Here is a 20,863-nt window from a genome sequence, read left to right on the forward strand (position 1 = left end):
TAAAACACTAGCAATTGAGCCTCTACTATGTTGCGGGGTTTGTCGGGTTTTAACACGATCGAAGCGCCTACGTGTAGAGATTTTTTATATCACTATAAATGCACTTACAATTGACGAATAATTCTACCCAAACCCGTTTTAATCTGAAATATTTTGTCCCGAACTTGTTTTAACTCGAACCAAAATAACCCCTTTTATGTGACATGTCCTGACACGACATGTTGCCTGACCCGACCAATACGTGTTTTTAAATACCAAATGCATTATTAAAAGAAAATTAAATAAAAGAAATTTACATAAATATTAAATAAACTAATTAATAGATATGAAATATTATGCTATTATATATTATATTCATTGAATATTTTATTAATATCGCAATATGGACAAAATGGTAAATGATAAGTTGTTTATGCATCAAAGTTGTATCAAATTCATCAAATATTTTTCTTACACGTCTAAAAACTGGAAGAAAAAAACTAACCCGTCCTAACTAAAAAATAAGTAAATATTTTGTTGAATATGTAATATACTAGATATAATAAACAACAAATAAATAAATTAAACATATTTATTAATTTTATATTATTATTATTATTATTATTATTATTCGAACATAAATACTTAGTTTTTTTACTTTAATAAATTCTACTTTCACAAAAGTTTAAACAAAGAAAAACGACCACTGACCAGTTTAAAGTTTATTGGTGCAAAAAGAAAAAAAAAATTAAAAAAAATCCAATGGATGACATTCCATTAATTCAGCTACCACTCCTACAATTGTAGAGAGAAAAAAATGGATCATAAAGCTTATTTAACAACTTGTGTCACATTCCTTTCACTTTAGTTAATTTTACATTGCTTCAATCCATTTATTCAAATCATTAAACTCCATAAATGGCCTCATCAAAACGAACATTTAGAATGTTTGTAGAAGAAGAGCTAGGCATCTTCCCACATTTCCTTCTATGGGCTGTTCTTGAATGGATGCTAATCGTCTCGCTTTACCTCGACGGGTTCTTTACGTTTATCTCTAACAAATTCGCAGACACATTCGAACTAGACCCCCCGTGCGTGCTATGCACACGCGTCGACCACGCCTTATGTGGAAAAAACCCGAATTTATATTACAATGACTCAATATGTGACTCTCACAAGAAAGACATATCATCCTTAGCATATTGTCATGTCCATAGAAAGCTTTCGGATATTAGAACCATGTGCGAATCTTGTCTTCTTTCGTTCGCGATTGAAAATAACTCAGATTCGGATAATAATAATAATAAAGAACGAGACGTGGATGATCGCAAACCACCCGAGAACAAGGTTAAAAATGTTAATAAACACGAGAGGCCAAGAGCGTATGACCCGAATTTGTGTTCGTGTTGTGGCGAGTCTTTGAAGCCGAAACAACCTACTAAAGAGTATTCTACAAGTTTGTCGAGCCTTCGTGCGTCTTCGTTGATGCCAGCGAGTTCTCCTAGAGCTTCGGCTTTGTTCCTGTCTTCTACGCCTCGGGCATTTTCTACGTTAGGGCCCATGACGTTGCCTAGAGCGTCTTCTGCGTTGATGCCGGGTTCTTCTCCTAGAGCGTTTTCTTTATTGTTCCCCACGTCTTCGCCTAGAGCGTTTTCTTCGTTAGCGCCTATGTGCTCGCCTAGAGCGTTTTCGCAAAATCGATACACAGAATTCAAGTTTGCAAATGATAATGAACCGGACATGCCCGAGGACTATAGCATGAATATGAAACGTGAGTTTACCTTTACTTACTATGTAAAATAAAAATAGAAAGTGAAGCCTGTTTTTTATGTAAAATACAAAGTCCAAAGTTTATTATGTAAATGTTTTGGTCAAGGGGCAAGATAGATGATTTTTCCTTTCTAAATTAAGTTTTTATTTTTTTTTAATTTTTGTTTTTTACAATAGTTAAAAGGTTTTTACAATATTTTTCCTTTTTTGCTTTGTAACGTTTACTAATGTAGAAGAAATTGTTGTTATTAATGGACATGTGTTAACTTTCTAATGTGTCACATGGCACATGTTTGAACGTTTTTATCCATACTTAGATGACGTGCTCTGTAGTAAAGTGTAAACGAACAGAACGTTCGGTGAACTGTTTGACGAGAAATTTGTTTATGTTCGTTTGTTTAATAATCGAACGAACATGAACAAAATATTTGTGTTCGTCTAATTAAATAAACGAACATAAACACAGTTTCGTTGTTCATTTATATTTGTGAACGTTCGTTTATGTTTGCTTATTTAAGTTCGTTTATTTATATTCGTTTACATATTAATAGAAAATAATTAAATATTATCTTGAAGAGTTACTTAATTGTTTTATATTTGTTCATTCGTGTTTATTTATGTTCGTTAATGTTTGTTTGTGTTAATTAATATTTGTTTATATATGTTCATTTTTTTGTTTTTCTTTTTGTTCAGTTATGTTCGTGAACTATTCGTTTAGAAGTTAAAAAATAAACATAAACGAACACAATAATGCTCATTTTTTAAATAAACGAACACAAACACAAAATAATTGTTCGATTAAGTGTTCGTGTTCGTTTAATCTTAAATGAACAACACGAATATGTCCTTTTTGGTATTGTTCGGTTCATTTCGAGTACCAGTTCTGGACCAGTGATTTGGCTGTCACCCACCTCTGCCCAGCAGAGAGGTGATCGACACTTCCGTCCGTACAGTGCTTCAAACGGCGCTGCTTTAATACTTGCGTGGTAGCTGTTATTATACGAAAACTCTACCAAAGGTAGGTGAGGTTCCCAACTTTTTCCGAAATCCAACACGCATGCACGCAACATGTCCTCTAAGGTCTGAATAGTTCGTTCACTTTGCCCATCCGTCTGAGGATGGTATGCTGTGCTCATATCAAGACGGGTGCCTAGTGCGCTTTGCAGTGACTTCCAAAAGTGCGAAGTGAAACGAGAATCTCGATCAGAAATGATTGAGACAGGCACTCCGTGTCTAGACACCACTTCTTTCATGTAGACGCGAGTCAGTCTTTCCATTTTGTCCGATTCTTTAATCGCTAAGAAGTGTGCCGACTTAGTCAACCGGTCAACGATCACCCAGATGGTATCGCATCCCGTCGGTGTTTTAGGTAATCCCGTGATGAAGTCCATTGAAATGTGTTCCCATTTCCACATTGGAAGTTCCGGTTGTTGTAGTAGGCCAGATGGTTTCTGGTATTCTATTTTGACTCTGGCACAAGTCAAGCATTTGCTCACGTAGGTGGCAATGTCGGCTTTCATGCTTGGCCACCAGTAAAGTGCCTTTAAGTCATGGTACATTTTATCTGAGCCGGGGTGGATAGAATATCGGGACTTGTGAGCTTCGTCCATCACTAGCGTTCTCAACTCTCCGTATCGTGGAACCCAAATCCGGTTCTCAAAATATCGGACCCCGTCCGATTTGGTTTCAAGTTGTTTGTTCATGCCCCGCATGAGTTCCGATGGAAGATTATCATCCTTCAAAGCTTCGAGTTGCGCATCGCGAATCTGATCGGGTAAGCTGGTATGAATCGTGAGTTGCAGTGCTCGCACTTGCCTGGGTTTATCGATTTCTTTTCTGCTGAGAGCGTCGGCCACTACATTGGCCTTGCCAGGGTGGTACTTGATGGCACAATCATAATCCTTAAGCAGCTCGACCCAACGGCGCTGTCGCATGTTCAGCTCCTTCTGATCGTAGATATGTTGGAGACTCTTGTGGTCGGTGTAAATGGTAAACTTGGTACCATACAAGTAATGCCTCCATATCTTAAGAGCAAACACCACAGCTCCGAGTTTTAAGTCATGGGTCGTGTAGTTCTTCTCGTGAATCCATAGTTGTCGAGAGACATAGGCTATAACCTTCTCGAGTTGCATCAGCACACAACCGAGACTTTGTATCGATGCGTCACAGTGTACCTCAAAATTCTCCGTTCCCTCGGGGAGGGCTAGAATAGGGGCGCTACAGAGTTTGGTTTTCAACAGTTGAAAAGCGGATTCTTGCGCGTCACCCCAATTGTACTTAGTACCCTTGTGAGTCAGAGCGGTGAGGGGTTGAGCAATCTTTGAAAATCCCTCGATGAAACGTCGGTAGTAGCCAGCCAGTCCTAGGAATTGCCGCACCTCAGTCAAAGTCTTAGGTGCTTCCCAGTTTTTGATGGCCCCTACCTTACCGGGATCGACATGGGTACCGTTCTCGTTGATCACATGTCCTAAAAAGTGAACCTCGCGAAGCCAAAATTCGCATTTCGAGAGTTTAGCATACAGTTGTTCATTCTTCAACAATTCCAGAATTAACCTCAGGTGTTCTTCGTGGTCAGCCTTGTCCTTGGAATAGACCAGGATATCATCAATAAACACAATCACAAACTTGTCGAGGTACGCCTTGCATACTCGATTCATGAGATCCATAAATACGGCTGGTGCGTTAGTTAAGCCAAAAGGCATAACCGAAAACTCGTAGTGACCATACCGTGTTCTGAAAGCCGTATTTGAAATATCTTCTTCGCGCACTCTTAATTGATGGTAACCAGATCGCAGATCGATCTTCGAGTAGTAACTCGATCTTTGGAGCTGGTCAAACAGATCATCAATTCGGGGTAAAGGATAACGGTTCTTGACCGTCACCTTGTTCAACTCCCGGTAGTCGATACACATGCGGAAAGTCCCGTCCTTCTTTCGGGCAAATAAGACGGGGGTTCCCCATGGCGATGAGCTAGGTCGGATAAAACCTTTATCCAATAAATCTTGCAACTGAGTGGACAGTTCCCGAAGCTCCGCTGGTGCGAGCCGATACGGGGCTCGTGCTATGGGTGCTGCACCGGGTGTCAACTCGATTTGGAATTCGACTTGTCGTATAGGAGGGAGTCCAGGCAAATCCTCCGGGAAAACTTCCGGAAAATCTCGCACAATCGGTATCTCTTCAATTCGCTTCTCCTCCGCGGGTTTCTCAACAATCTGCGCCAAAATTGCCGGATGACCCTTTCGTAGATACTTCTGCGCCTTCATGAGGGTAATGACGCTGGTGGTCATGCCGCTTCTCTCACCCCGGATCGAAATGATCTCGCCGGAAGGGGTAGTAATGTGGACTATCTTGTCATGACATATAATCTCTGCTCGGTTCTCGGATAACCAGTCCATGCCGACAACGACATCGAAACTACCAAGCGTAAAAGGTATGAGGTCGATATCAAAAATATGACCTGACAGTTTTAACTTACATCCCGCAAGTACATAAGTCGTTACTATAGTCTTACCGTCAGCTAATTCAACAGGAAACTTAGCATCTAACGGGGTTGGAGTTAGGTCTAAGAGTTGACTAAAGGCTTTCGACACAAAACTCCTATCAGCTCCAGTGTCAAACAATACAGAAGCAAAACAATCGTTCACAGGGAACTTACCAGTCACCACGTACGGATCATTGCGGGCTTGACCCGACCCAATAACAAAAGCTCTTCCTTTACCATTGTTTCCACCACCACTGCCACTTCCATTACCTCCATTGTTGTCGTTCTGTTTCAGCTTGGGACAATCTTTCCTGAAATGACCCTTCTGACCACATTCGAAACATCCCTTAGTCGTCATAGGTGGTTTAGGAGCACCCTTTGTCGCAAGGTCTCCTCTACATTCCTTTGCCTGGTGACCCATCTTTCCGCATCTCAGACACTTGACACGGTCATACGGGCCAGCATGATGATAGTTGCACCTGTTGCACTTTGGATATTTCCCAGCATATCCGCTCAAACCCTGCCCGCCACCGTTGTTATTGTTGTTGTGACCCTGATTGTTGAAGCCCCGAGTGAGTTCGAGCTTACGGTAGTGTTGTTGCTGTGGGGGGTTCGAGGATGAGGATCTGGTGTTGTCAAACTTTCTCTTTCCATTGCTCGGGTTGTTGTTGCTGTTGTCAGTAATCGGGTTGTCACGGGCTTTAGTGGTTGAACCCCTAGGTGGTAGCGCACCTTGGGTCACTGCTTGATCCGTCAGTTTGTGAGCTAACCGGATCGCTTGTTGAATCGTGGCTGGTCTGGAAGACGTCACCATGCCCTGAATTTGCGGTGCTAACCCATCAATATACATTTCAATCCTCTTACTCGGCGGGTCTACCATCCGTGGACACATCACAGCTAACTCGTGAGAACGGGCAGTGTAGGCTTCGATTTCTGAACCCACCATCTTCAATGACCAAAACTCTGATTCCAACTTTGCAATCTCCTCCCTAGGACAGTACTCTTCTCGCATCATGTTCTTGAACTCCTCCCAGTTCATAGCGTTAGCCAGTTCCAATCCAAGGATCTGCACGTTTGAATTCCACCAAGTGAGGGCAGAATCTTCAAGTGTTCCAGCAGCAAATTTGACCCTACTGGCAGGGGGACAATTACACATCTTAAACGCCGATTCGGCCTTCTCAGCCCAACGCAGGAAGCCTATAGCTCCCTCAGTGCCCTTAAACGTACTGGGCTTGCAGTCAAGGTAATTCTTGAAGGTACACGTTCCAATTGGACCTCCAGCTTGGTTCTGGACATGTGCGGCTAGAGCGGCCGCCGCGTGGTCGTTCAGCAGAGTTTGGAGTTCGGCTGCAGTCAAGTTGATGTTACCACGTCCGTGTCCAGCGTTTCTTCCTGCCATTTCCTAGAATCACAGCATAAAATGTTAAACATGAATTTTTCTTTCATATGAAACACACCATACATGTAATAAAAGATAGGTAAGAAAGAAATAAGAAACAAACATCACATCACAAACACATATTAATCCAAATAATAATTCATGATTAAAACCATTGTATTCGCTACAAAGTATTTAAAACCAATTCTTAAAATCATAGAAAATAATAGTTTGGATGGAGACAACCCCTCCATCTAGGTGTTATCATCCTTAGATGTCATCGTCTGAGGACACCTCTGAGTGTGCCTCCTCCTCAGCCGGTTCTTCCTCCGGTTCTTCTTCGGGTTCCTCCTCGGGATCTTCCTCGGGATCCTCCTCAGGTTCCTCTTCGGGATCTTCTTCGGGATCCTCTTCAGGCTCTGCCTCAAGTTCGGCTGCGTTCTGAGCAATTTGCATTTGTAAGACATCGCAACGCTCTAAAGCTATCTCGGTTCGAGTCCTTGCTACTTGGAGTTGCTCTTGCAAGTCTATCATCTCGGCTTGCATCTTTCTCATAATCTTCATCTGTTGATCACTAGCCTCTTGCATTTCCTTCATTGCCGCTGTCATGCGGGAAATTTCCTCTTTAGTTTCGGTTCCATCTTTTAACAGTTCGGATACGTTCGCTCTCGTATAGCGCATGTAACCAACATCACGCTCCAAACAAGAAACAACAGATGCGAGCACACGCTCTACAGGTTCGGTTATAGGTGGTAGGGTGTTGGGGTAAGCAGGATGGCTCGGGTGAGGTAGCGGGGGAACTTGTTCGCGATAGACCATACGCCTAATCATATTAGGGTACCAATCCCAACTAACTTCGTTTTCGTACATGCCTCCGGATAAGCGATACCTCTTCGGTGCAGGAGCTTCGAGTTCCGGGACTACACGGGGTGGCGATGAGGTAGGTAACTGCAGTTCCTTCCCATGAGCATGAGTCATCAGATCGGATGATGATGATGGTGGCGTCGACATCCCTACAGGTAAGCCGTGTATGCGCGCGCGTATGAGTGAAAGAGGTAAAGAGATAAGATAACAAAGACTACACAAACATATGCAGTGCGTATCATTATAACTAATGGGTCGTCGCGGTTATAGTCTAGTATGCATGCAATTTCTAGTTCGCTATAACCAATGGCTCTGATACCTTACTAAAGTGGTTTTGTAATTAATCGAGAGAAAAAAAAATGTAACACCAATCTGGAACATTAATTTAGGAGTAAGTTAGTTTGCCGTTAAAAAAAATCCGGAACATTAATGCCATTGTTCCCTTCAGATTCCGAAGAAATGATTGAAGATTTAAGCAAAACCTTTAAATCAAACAAGTTCTTTGGGATCCCATTAACAGAAGTAGTTGCAAGTCCTAGATGGGCTGTTAAACCTCCCAAGAAAGCAGCTCCATCAGATAAAGATAAAACCGATTCGGCTTTAGAAACTAACGAAGACGACGAATATTCGCTTATTCAACAACTAAAGAAACAAGTTAGTGACAACAGAAAAACACTTGTAACATTGTATATGGAACTTGACGAAGAACGTAGCGCTGCAACCGTTGCAGCCAACAATGCAATGGCTATGATCACTCGGTTACAAGCCGAAAAGGCTGGTGTTCATATGGAAGCATTGCAGTATCAGAGAATGATTGTCACACCCTCAAAATCCACTAACGGAGTTTTACCGTCAGAGGGTGTGAACTAACAGGATCAGAATCATTAGTTATAATCAAACCATAAAAACGTTTAAATGAAATTAAGTGCGGAAGCGTAAAAACCAAAAGACAAAAGTTACGTCACGCAGGACGACTTAAAATCCAATGACAACAGTTTAAAATCAGTTTGCATAAACAAAAGTGTTTTCAACAATGCATGATCCTATACCGCGTGCCCGCCTCGGCTACCTGAGAATAACATACTAAAAGTGTCAACACGAGGTTGGTGAGTTCACAAGTTTATCTAAAATAAAGCGTTTAGCGTTTTGCGTTCAGCGTTTTGCGTTACCAGATAGTGTTAAATCAATTATATATCGATAGGTAGCTAGCCTATACAACAAGTATTACTAAGTGTTCGACACCGAAGCTGACTGTTTATCAAGTGCCTTGCCACCAGGTCATCCAGACCATGGTAATGTGTTAGCCAAAATTACACCCGCTCGACCTCCAGTCGAGTTTAGCGTTGGGTGGGGTTTGTCAAACCCAGTAGTACTACTCAACAGTGACTCGCTATTATCCAAATATTAACCGGTTCGATGTGTAGGACTTCAATTGTTTCGTTTGCCACTTAGCCTTTACAAGTGATATATAATTTACTAACAAAATCTTAAAAGCGTTTTCGGAGTATGTTATCTCCCCCAAGTGAAAAGCGTTTAAAACAGTTTAAAAGGGGAAAGTGAAACTCATTGTTTGCGAAGAATTCCCAAAAATAAATCACCAAGTGATGCGCGTCACAGAAAACTCTCTCTAGCGTTCTAAAACAACAAAGAGATTTTCTAAGTGTCGGAACTATTATCGAGTCTCTAGACCCGGCACATAATTCCTAAGCACAAGATACGTTTCGTGTTTGTTTGTGAATCGTGTGTGTCTTAACAAGCACATTTGTGATACGCTACGTGTGTGAACAATCGTTTACGTGTCATGTATTAATAATGTACATCACTAGCAACTATTCCCCGCAGGGGCAATTTGGTCAAAACACCACAATTATTTAGCAAGTATTCCCCGCAGGGGCAATTTGGTCAAAACATAGCAATTAACTAGCAATTATCATGTTTCATGCATTTTCACAAAATTCAGCAGCTAGTTTCACCGAGACAGAAATTCTACTTGAAAGATTATACTATACCACCGATCATAGCATCTCAATTAATTCATCAAAAATCATCACAAAAGCATACATGTCTTAGGTTTCCAGAACATATTTTATTATATTTTTATTCCATATAGGTTTCTCACAATAATCAAATCATTACAGCAAACTCATAGCAGTCAAATTCATGCGCAACAGAATGTTATTTGAAATTCCCGTTAAATAAAAAATCCAATAAATTCAAGACCACTTGGGTTAGGTTCCTAACTCAACAAGTCAACTTCCAAAAGTGGAACCAACCCAATTGGTCTCGTAGTTCATGAGATATAACATTTACAAAACAACCTAACAGCATGTCTAACAACTCAGCTTTGCACAACGTTTTTGTAAAATCATAAAGGTTAACTTTTACACGTCCAAAAATTGAAAATTTATATTCTTTAGAAACTAGAATCAACCTAGTTTACTGTAGTATCAATAATCTCAACCAATTTTCACATTTACACCCCGATACAGTCAATTGAACATCAACAACACAATCTGTCCAGAAACTGTTTGCATCCAAACTCAACATATTAACCATCTATAGACCACAATCCACTCATATGACATTCTAGACACCATAATCACTATCCATGCACATCAATTACATATTACATACATGATTAGGGTTTTATTTGATCTCAAAATCAAAGATACAACAATTAACATGTAACAATATCAATTCTAGTTATCAATCATCATCAATACATCATCAAATCAAACAAAAATCATATGAACACAATATATGAAATTTTCGGAATCTAGGGTTTGTAATTAACCCGTTAAAAATCGAAATTAAGTATAAAGGATGCATAGGATAGTCGTTTATACCTTCCTAGCACCTTAATCTTCAATCAAACTTGAACAACCTTGATTGTATGTGTGTGTATGAGGGCCGATCGCAAGGAGAGGGGGAGCAAGGGGGCTGCCGATCGGGTTTTGGGAATGGGGTAGAGGCTAGGGTTTAGGTTAATATTAATAATAATAATATAATACACTTTGGTCCCTTAACTTTCAAATGTTACTTTTCTAGCTTAATTAACTAGTTCTTGCATATTAAGTTAACGTTTATAAGAATGTTATCACATAACACATAAGTCTAACACATAATTATCACATAATTATTGTTTTGACGTTTTTCGTTTATTCACCACTTGTTTGCGTCAACTCGTTTGCGTTTCGGTGCAATTCCCGAAAGACTACACGTGTAGTAAGTGTCAAGCGTCATTTAAACCCTAGTTTAAATGTAATGCGGTGTGCGTTATAGATTCAGTAATCTTTAAGTTTGAATTGACGGAGTTGAGTTAACGGAGTTAACCTGAAATTGACGATTGTCACATCATTCCCATGTTAAAGAATTTTCGTCCCGAAAATTTGAGTCAAGTCGTGATGAGTGTTTGAAAAAGTAAGAAAAATTTTCAGTTTGTCATAATGATGGATGAACAAGCTGAGTATGATGAAGAAGCCATTCAAATCCTTAAGGATTTGCTTTTGAAAAAAGAAGAAGATGCTAAAGTTTTGGAAGCAGAACTTGATCTTTATAGAGAGCGGTATGGGGAGATCAAGAAACATGATAGTGATGAATATGATGAATATTATGACGATTTACAACCTCGATTGTTTGGTGATAAATCCGAGAGTTGGAGCGTTGCGGATGATCACATCGGTGATGATAAAATGGAGTATCTTGGTGAATCCTCGGTCGATTTTGAAACCGAAAGATGTCAACTTTTTGGGATGTTGAAAGATATTGAAGATCATATTCATACATCTTCACAAGAAGATCATAACCAAGATGATAATAAAGGTACAAATGTGTAACACTCATTTGAGTTATTTTTTTCATTTTACTTGTTATAAATATGATTAATATTTAATACCAACTTAAAATCATCAAAATAGACGTCTTGACTAAAAAAACTACGAAAATAGCCTTGACTTTTTGAATTACAACTATTTTCCTTCTCTCGTGCCAATTTTCGCCCGCCTGTATCAAAATGACAACTCTGGTTAAGTAGTAATTTTATTTATGGCTACATGGTTATTTTGATAATTTTTTCTGTCAACATGGCTATTCTGGTGATTTTCGCTATTAATAAAAGTGTGCCGGTTATAGTTGACATGTACATTTATTTATAGGTGATGGAGACAACGCTACACTTAGGCGAGAGGTGAATCAACTGAGAGAGAAGTTGGCAGCTATCGAAGCCGAGAGTGGATTCTTGAAGCACACCACGATGGCGCTCGAAAAGGGTGATGAAGGAACAAAACTTCTAACGGAGATAGCGGAACATTTAAGAAAAATTCAAAGTTAACTTAAGTTCACTTTTAAATGAAGTGATTCAAATTTTAGGATTTACATACACAAAACTTTAGATTAGCCCTAATTAAATTTTCTATATATATGTTATAGAAGTACATTATATATATTCACTAATATTCATAAAAGTGGTGAAATTGTCACAACTTGTTTTTGTAGAAAACGAGTTTGTTATATTTACACTAGGCCCATTTATCAAAGAATTTTGTAAATTATGTTTATAAAAACTAATTTCATGCGGAGTTTATAAATTTATTATAAAATTTATAGATTATTATATGAATCGATTATTGGATTTTAATAATTTCAATTTTCACCTATTGACCGGGAATAATTCAAACTCAGAAAATGTCTACAAATAGTCTAAACTTTGAACACATTTTTCTTCAACGATCCATACTAACCGAAAGCTAACTACATTAGTTTTTGACGACATGGATTGCTTATGTGTCAAAAACGTGTCTTCTTACTGCAAATTTAGTGGCTGATTTTGTGGGATTAGCTTTAAGTCAGTGTGAGATCGTTGTGAGAAACTACGTTTAAAGTTGAGATTGTTTGTAAACATTTTCAAGTTAGAATTAATCATAACCTACAAGTGAAAGTATGAATTATTGAAATCAATAACCCCCCTTATATGAATAGACCTTGTGAATTTAAAAGTAGTAAAAAGTTATTTAACAGGCAATAATATGAATTGACCATTTTGTTATGTTTAAAAGTTATAATACCAAAACTATTATAAAGATTTAGGGTGTGTTTGTTTGAGGTCTGAATGACTCTGAATGGGTCTGAAGTCTGAATCGCTCAGACTTCAGCTTGTTTGTTTCAATAAAGGGTTACATCTGAGCGATTCAGACTTCAGACCCATTCAGAGTCATTCAGACCTCAAACAAACACACCCTAAATCTTTATAATAGTTTTGGTATTATAACTTTTAAACAAGCTTGTTTGTTTCAATAAAGGGTTACATCTGAGCGATTCAGCAAGGCTCTTATTGATTCAGATTTGAGATATCGATGAATGGAAAAGATACCAAATTACCCACGCAGACAACCATCGCTTGCTCCTTTCTTCTTCTTCTCTCCAGGCATCCCAAGCACAACACTACAATCCTTGCTCGATTTCAACCCGATTTCAGTTATAAATAGGTATGATTTTTTGTTTCCTTACTCGATTTCTGTTCTAGGGTTTGAACGTCTTGAACGAATAGGACTGGAAGCTAGGGTTTATGGTTCGAATGATGTTCAATTTATGCTAATTGATATTCAATTTGGTTGGATCTTGCTTTTGTATTGACAACTTGGTTTCATCATGAGAAGTTTTAGAACTTTTAAATGGTTCTGTTATGATGCTGAATCTTTTTAATTTTGTTATAATAAGTATGAATGAAAATTAGATTATTAATTTTTTAGGAATTGGAAACTCGATTCCTAAATCTTTGTGTTAACCTAGTCATGTGGCATGTGTGATTATGTGTTGTGTGCTTTGGTTTCAATTTCATTTCATCTCCTCCACCGTATGGTTGTTTCTTCTAGAGTTCTAGTAGGCCGCTTCTGCTTATAACTTCTTCGTTTTAGGCGATTCCTTTCGATTGCCAGTTTCACTTTTAGCAAGTTTTGAGGAGTCAAATCGTTATCTAGGGTTGATCATGGTCCAGATTTAACGGTTTTACGGTTTTTAGGTAAAACCGTGAAACAAACGGCGAGTAACGGTTTTGATTATTGATAACAGAAACTGAACCACTGAAAGTTAAAACCGAACCATTACAAACAGTTTGGTTCTGATTTGGTTTCATGGTTTGGACTTTGTTAGGCTCTTATTTAAAACACATAAGCTTAAAATAAAAGACATAGTCCGAAAATACATAATACATCTTTTAACAAAACTTTTCATATGATTAAACACATCTTAATTTTAAGCATTTAGAGTGGAGTTGTGGGCGTACACTTCTGAGTTCTGACCAACAAAGAGGAAAATCACATATATAACTAACTAGGATTGAATTAATAGCTAAATTAGTGTTCGGTTTTTCTAAATATGATATAACCTCTAAAAATACAAATAGTAAAATATATGTAATATACAATATTAAAAAAGTTAAAATATACATTTAGATGTTACTGCCTTGGTATACAATGTAGGGTTGTCATTTGGGAACGGTAGTTTGGTGTCGGCCTTGGTATTCGACTTTTGTATGTTTATGCAAGACTTTAGGTAATATGTAAGCTGCAAATGGGCTGCAACAATTTTAGAATGAACTAAAAGCTTGCAATCTGTTAAGTTGATAAAATTAAAGTATCTTTCTTTTAACATGCAATATGACTTTCTTTTCTTTAAAAATTGATAATTAGTTTCATAAATTAATTCCACTGACTAGGTAATATCTACGTTGTAGGTCAACCCACACTGAACGCACCAGCGTTATAACGGCCCGGTCACCAGCTAGGGTAATACACATTAGAGACCTAAAACGCTATGCATCCCCGATCACTCTCCAGGTACAAAATAACAATCCTGGAAACAACAATCCTGGAAACACACCCCGATCACTCTCCAAGTACAAAACAAACCACTCACTTAAACAGTTAAACGCACTATACACTAACTGCAAACTCATTATCACCAGACACAGACACTAAAACACTGAAGTTTATAGTAAAATTGTCAGGATTGTTATGAGATAGATAAATACGATAGATTTTGATGTGTTTCTGAATTTAATCCACTGAATTGTAGGATTTGTAGCAATATAGCATGGATTATGAAGTTTATAGTAAAACGATTCATTTGTGTGTATTTGCAGCAAAAGGACTTATAAATCACATCTTATATGAAGCTCATGAGGTAATGGCATTATGGCATGCATGAAATTCAACTGAACATCATAATGGGTGCTGAGTTCATGAAGTCAACAACATAGTGGAAAGGTGCTAGCTATTGAAGGATCGTCCAACAAAAGTACATAACTTTTGAAGATGAGTAGCTCCCGTTCAAGTCTTATCTTCTTTGCGAGTTCACACTCATTCCATAGTTCATACTCTTCATTGTATAATGAAAGTTTGCATTAAGATGTATTTTGGTATTGGTTATAATGAAAGTTTGTAATACGATGTATTTTAGTCGGTTGTAATGAAAGTTTGGTCATTCAATATATTATTAACAGCTAGGACTAAACATATATATTTCATTCAACATTATGGGTAAAATAGTCATTATGTACAGTCATTCAGAGGTTCAACCAAACAACACTTATTGATTCAGCACTTACCGGCTTAGATTCTCTTAATCATTCAGACCTATTTCTGGTTCAGCACTTAATGGTTCAGCATTTGCCAAACATCCCCTTACATAAAAGAATCTAAACAATCAATACTGATAAAAATAAATTAAAAATATAATGCACATGTTAATTAATAGATCCACCCTCACACTGTTGGACTTGGTGAAGATGAATATCTGTCTAAAATCTAAGCCTTAAGAATTAAAGAATGAAAATGGAGTGAAGTGAGCCACGAAAGTAAGACATGAGGCATGTAACATGTTATATGCCATATATAATGATCATGCATAATAGCCAGCCAAGAGTTGACTATCTCACATCACATGCGTTGACATTTGCCAACTTTGGGATATTGCATTTTGGGTGGTTCATGATGCCAATTTTAAGTTGACTTTCCAAATATATGGACTGAGTTGACAAAGCAAAATCTATCTTGTATTGATTTCAAAAGAAGGCCCAAGGTTTTGAGCAAACGGTTATAATGTTATATTGACCCTGACAAAATAAGAATGTTTGTAGTGTTGTTGGTCCTTATTGTCAAACTAATGGTATTGAATTATTTTAACATGTAACCGAAGCATGAGATCTTATGTAAGGGAGGAGCTTTAACTAAACAAAACATTGTCACGTAGGATATTCATTAACTTTTTCTTTTCTCAAACACATGTGATAGTTTAACCAAAAACAATTATTTTTTAATATAAAAAGGGACATATTGATTGGTTGGTAAAAAGAATGACCCCACATGCACCCCCCACCCCTTTCCTTTTTCTCCCCTCCTCTTGGCGCTTGGCAAAATGCAATGACACCTCCCCAATTATCAAGCTAATATATAACATAAACAGGGCCTAAATTAGGGCTAGAGGAGTGGTGTGTTAGAGCGTAAAGTCTTACGCACAACTCGGTTTAAATTTTTGAGTACCTTTACTATCGCTTCAGTGGTGCCACCAATAAAGAGGACACTCAAATAATTGTTGAATATCAAGTTATCTCACACGCAACCAAGTTCAAGTATTTACATGTGTGCGTCCAAAAGGGAACGAGACATTGAAAATGATGTTGCTCACCACGTTTAGGTAGGCTGGTGTAAATGCGGAGCAGTCACAAAAGTTTTGTGTGATAAGAGATTCCCAATAAAAAATTAAATGAAAAATTTTATAGGATTGCAATGTATCATGATAAGTAATCAAATTCTTCTTGAAAATCTGGGGTCACGTGAATTTCGAGGGGAGGATGAGCAAAGACAAACCAAAATTAACATTTGACGAGTAAATTAGATAGAATTTGTTAAATATGTATCTATTTAAAAAGTGAAAAAATTTATTGGACGCGTAATATAACTCTTATTTTTAAGGCACACTTATTTGGCAACTATTTTTTAGGTGTTCTTTGACGCTACTCTAGGATTTTTACAAGAATATACATCATATGAATACTAGGATCTGTAAGCACTATTTAACTTCTAAGTGTTTCATTACCCTTTTATGTCTTCTTCTTTCTTTGCTATTCTAAAATAGTAAAATTAGTGTTATATCATCACCTAGTGTTAAGTAGTTCACTGCTGTTGGTAGTATTTTTCATTTTTGATTCTCTAATATATACTTGTCATTTGTAATTATTTTTTGTTGTAAATGAAAATAAGGATTTTTGTAGCCACAAATCTCACTGAATGTCTGAAAACATCTCTATGTTATGAGATAAGGAAAATTTATTAGGTTCTAACCCTTTCGAGCCTTACTTTATGAGTGAGATACGACACCGACTAAGTTTGTTTCTTTGTACTCATTCAAAATAAAAATAATAATTATTATAATAATAACATTATAATATATAATTGCCGAGACCTAATATAGTGATGTGACTGATCATTTAAATAACACATAATGTAAAAAATAATTAGTTAAATGATAACAACTTAATTTTAATTATATAGAAAAATAATTTATAGTTTATTTTATATAATCACAATTAAAGGGTGTTAAATTTTAATTCTATTCCTTGAAGAAAATCAAGTGTATGAATATAAATTTAATAATTAATAATTGGAATATAAACAAAAAAGTCACTATTAATACTATTGAAAAAGTGCATTTATCCTTTTCAATAGTTTCAATTTTGATGAGTTGTAAATATCAAAACAAGACTAATTTTATTGTTTTTCTTTTGCCTTCTACTCCAATTTTCTTTGATATGTACATCAACCACCCCATATTCTATTTCACACCTTTGTTTTGTTCACATTAAATATAATATTTTCTTTAAAGTTAGCACTTTCCTTGTAAGGTCGGAGTTTTAATATGCATATACTAATTCAACCGGAAAACATCAAAATCGTCTATGATGTTTGATCACTATTGATTCTTTCATATGTATAGATGAAAGTATCGGTAGTGATCAAACCTCATGAACGATTTTATAAAATGAATATTTCCATGCATGTAAAAATAAATACGTATATCAAGAATTCGAACGTAGGTAATGGTGATTAGTGAGTCAAGGTTTCCTCTGGATCCAAACGTTGTTCAAAAATATTTTTCATGAAAAAATAAACACATATAGTAATAGTAGTAATAACAACAAATATTAAAATGATAACCTTATAATATGCACGCTACATAACTTAGAAGGCCAATAGTTATCGCAACCTTAATCACATGCCCCTTTAGACCCATATAACAAATTTGTTATATCCTTTTGTAATTACAACACCAAACAAGCCCTTGTTTAAAATATTATTATCTTAATTAAAGTTGGAAACAAGTATTAAAAATTTAAGGGTTAGGCTACTCTTTTGGACCATTGTATATGTATTTAGTTATTTACAAACCATAACATATGTCTTGCATGTATGATGTGATGAAGACTGCACCACCAATGAATGAGTCAACATCCAATTAGTTAAATGGGAAAACATGTTTCATGATCCAAACAACCATAAGTATTTAAAATTGTGGTCACTTATTTAAATAAGGATCCAAATTTGACCTAAACCACCAACAATTTTAGGTCACTTTTAACTTAGGTAAGATATTAGGGCCAACATTTGGTATGGAAAATTGTGTTGGTTTGATGTTAAATCCAATTCTATGGCTATTGTACATTGGTATGTATACATGGAATTCAAATTTATCAAGTTGATGAATAAACTCATCACCAAGTATTAAATTTATTTTGGAGTTCATAAAGCATTTACATTCATGAATGTTGGCATACATGTGCATCAATTTTTTATGGTTGTATTAGTGGCGGATCCAGAAACTTTCACCAGTGTGGGGGGGGGGGGGGAATTATGTTCGATATAAGCACTCGGTTGTAACCGGTCAAAACAGGTCGAGTATAATGAGTCAAAACATGTCAATTGTGCAAGTTTTGGTTTTAAAAGCTGCATTGCATAAATCAATTCAACTTTTTCAAAAAACTAAAAAAAATAAACATGTAGAATGAATAGCCACCATGTCTGAACTCGGGAGCCTTGTAGTTGTATCGACCTATGTATACTATTGCTTACCCGTGCATCAAAAATATATATGCAGAAGGGTAATAATTAATGCATACTATTGCTTTAAAGGTTGATATTATAGTCCGTTCATTTAAAAAACAAGAAATTGATTTGATGTTTTCCGTTTCCATTTGAGCTTTCTAAACGCCAAGGTGCATTCTTAATTTTGTCTAGGGGGGCATGTGGTTTTTTTTTTGGATTCCTCTAACATATTAAACTTGATGTGTTAATTTCAGTGGGTGTCTATCCCCTCCTAAAGCATGTATGAATCCGTCTATGGTTGTATATTTATTTTGACTTTGATTAATATAAAAGAATATAATGATGCTATTTGCTAGTAATTTATGGCAGAGTCCTTAATAATTTTTATATATTATCATATTATAATTTGTTATAAAAAAGACCTAAAATACATTTATAGCAGGAGAACTAAAAAGGGTTAGGACATGTAAACCCCACCAATACTTTGTAATGATAGCTTTTTATAAGTATGAAAATAGATCTTTTTTAAAAGAAAAGAAAGTATTTATAAATAATTCAAAATCATACTTTTTATTTGGATAATTTCTTAAAATAGCCCATTAATGATAAGAGATTCTAAATTCTCCCATCAAAATCGTTTTTCCAGATTTTTCATTCTTCTAACGCATCGCCGACGATGTGTTAGGTAGTTCCGCCGACAAGTTAAGTAACACATAGTTAACGATATGCCAGGCCTTCAAACACATGGTTAAAGATGTGTTAAGTTATGGTTGGCGATGCATTAATTATTAATACTTTACACATCGTTAACCATAAATTAACATTTAACGCATCGTCAACCATGTGTATTCCACCCCACAAGTCGTTATCTGATTGGTTTACTAAACTCATCGATGTATTCCCTAACACAACGTCCGAGTATGAGATATGTAAGGGCCAAAACTAGAAACTTTAATTAGTTGAGACAAATTTGGATTCTCTTTCTATAAGTGGGCTATTTTAAAATTTTCCCCATTTTATTTTGAAAATCTATAATATCATAAAACTAACCAAATTAATTTTTCAAAAGTAAACTCTTTTATGTTGTAATAACAAGGTTCCGTTTAATTTATAGAATTATTATAAATGGATTTAAATTCTTTTTAAGTGGGAGGCAAGGGAATGTGTCATGGCTTGAACCACGCATACGACAAGAATTTGGGAACAATATGAAGTCTTGGTACGACTCCAACAAGCGTATGCTATTTACAAGAGAGAACACAAATGTTCTAGGATTCAAACTCGTGTAAAGTGGATTGTGTACTTGTATGTGAATGATAAGTCTCTCAAAGTCCCACGACCACCAACTACACTAAAATCGTTCAGAAATCATAATTAACGTTTCCAAATTCCAACATATCAAAGAAAACAAAAAACATATATTTTGGGAAACTTTATTAAACAAAGAGTTCATAAAACTTGACTTAGATGTCACAAAAGCCTTTAATCCTCTTTGTGTTTGAACTTTTTATATTTCATTTCATCTATTTCCACCACCGGTGGTCCTCTGCCATTCTACACCACTAGTGCTACAACCATTTCTTCTAGACTTGTCCATAAGATAATAATAGACTTTGACTTCGATCACCATTGTGAATTTGTGATGGTGTGCGATAGAGAAGTGTCTTCGGATTTGGTTTGCGAAATTGCGAGACATATAATAAGCGTGTTTGGACCTAGATTACAAGACTAGAAGAAGATGGGTGGAAAAGAAAATGTTTGTGAGGAGACGATGATGGAGGCCATAGTCTTGGAGAGTAGGGGTGTGCAAAAAAAGGGATATATGAATACTGAAACTATTATGAATTATCTAAAATTATTTTTTTTATTTTTTTTTTCAAAGAGTTGAATTATATTAAAAATAGTTCCAATTACAATAAAGAGGCAGGTAAGCGGGCAACAAGCTGCGCCGCCACCCTCTTTTGAACTCGAATTATTTGAAATACAGATATTCATAATATTTTTGAATTTATTAAATAATTAATTGATACATAATGTATTAGGCTGAGGGGTGTGGGGGGCCCGAGTGGGGGCGCCAGCCAATAATATTGTGACGTGTGGCAGAGAGAGAAAGTTGATAAGATGGGTGTTGGTAGTGGTGCTCGCGCCCCGGGACATGGTGTGGAGGGGCGCGAGAGGGGGCGCGAGCGGTTGTATTTTTTATTATTTTTTAAATGTAGTAAAAAAACGTATTATTAAAAAAACTCAAAAATTATTTAAAAAAACACACATTTTTTTGAAAATTCATAATAAAAA

General features: G+C 36.5%; 2 protein-coding genes across 2 annotated transcripts; both read left to right on the plus strand.

The window, feature by feature from the left end:
* Nucleotides 1-897: 897 nt before the first annotated feature.
* LOC143606011 (putative myosin-binding protein 5) lies at nt 898-1,782 on the plus strand. Its single transcript, XM_077081927.1, has one exon. It carries the CDS (start codon nt 898-900, stop codon nt 1,780-1,782), a length of 885 nt encoding a protein of 294 aa, XP_076938042.1.
* A 6,119-nt stretch (nt 1,783-7,901) lies between these two features.
* Nucleotides 7,902-11,802, plus strand: LOC143606012 (putative myosin-binding protein 6). Its single transcript, XM_077081928.1, has 3 exons — nt 7,902-8,288; nt 10,910-11,294; nt 11,627-11,802. The coding sequence occupies exons 1-3, from the start codon at nt 7,902-7,904 to the stop codon at nt 11,800-11,802; spliced, it is 948 nt and encodes a 315-aa protein (XP_076938043.1).
* Nucleotides 11,803-20,863: the final 9,061 nt, after the last annotated feature.

Source organism: Bidens hawaiensis, unplaced genomic scaffold (genome assembly GCF_021521415.1).
Source record: "Bidens hawaiensis isolate Kalapana, Puna unplaced genomic scaffold, B.hawaiensis_p1.1 tig00072518_1, whole genome shotgun sequence".
Classification (NCBI taxonomy): Eukaryota; Viridiplantae; Streptophyta; class Magnoliopsida; order Asterales; family Asteraceae; genus Bidens; species Bidens hawaiensis.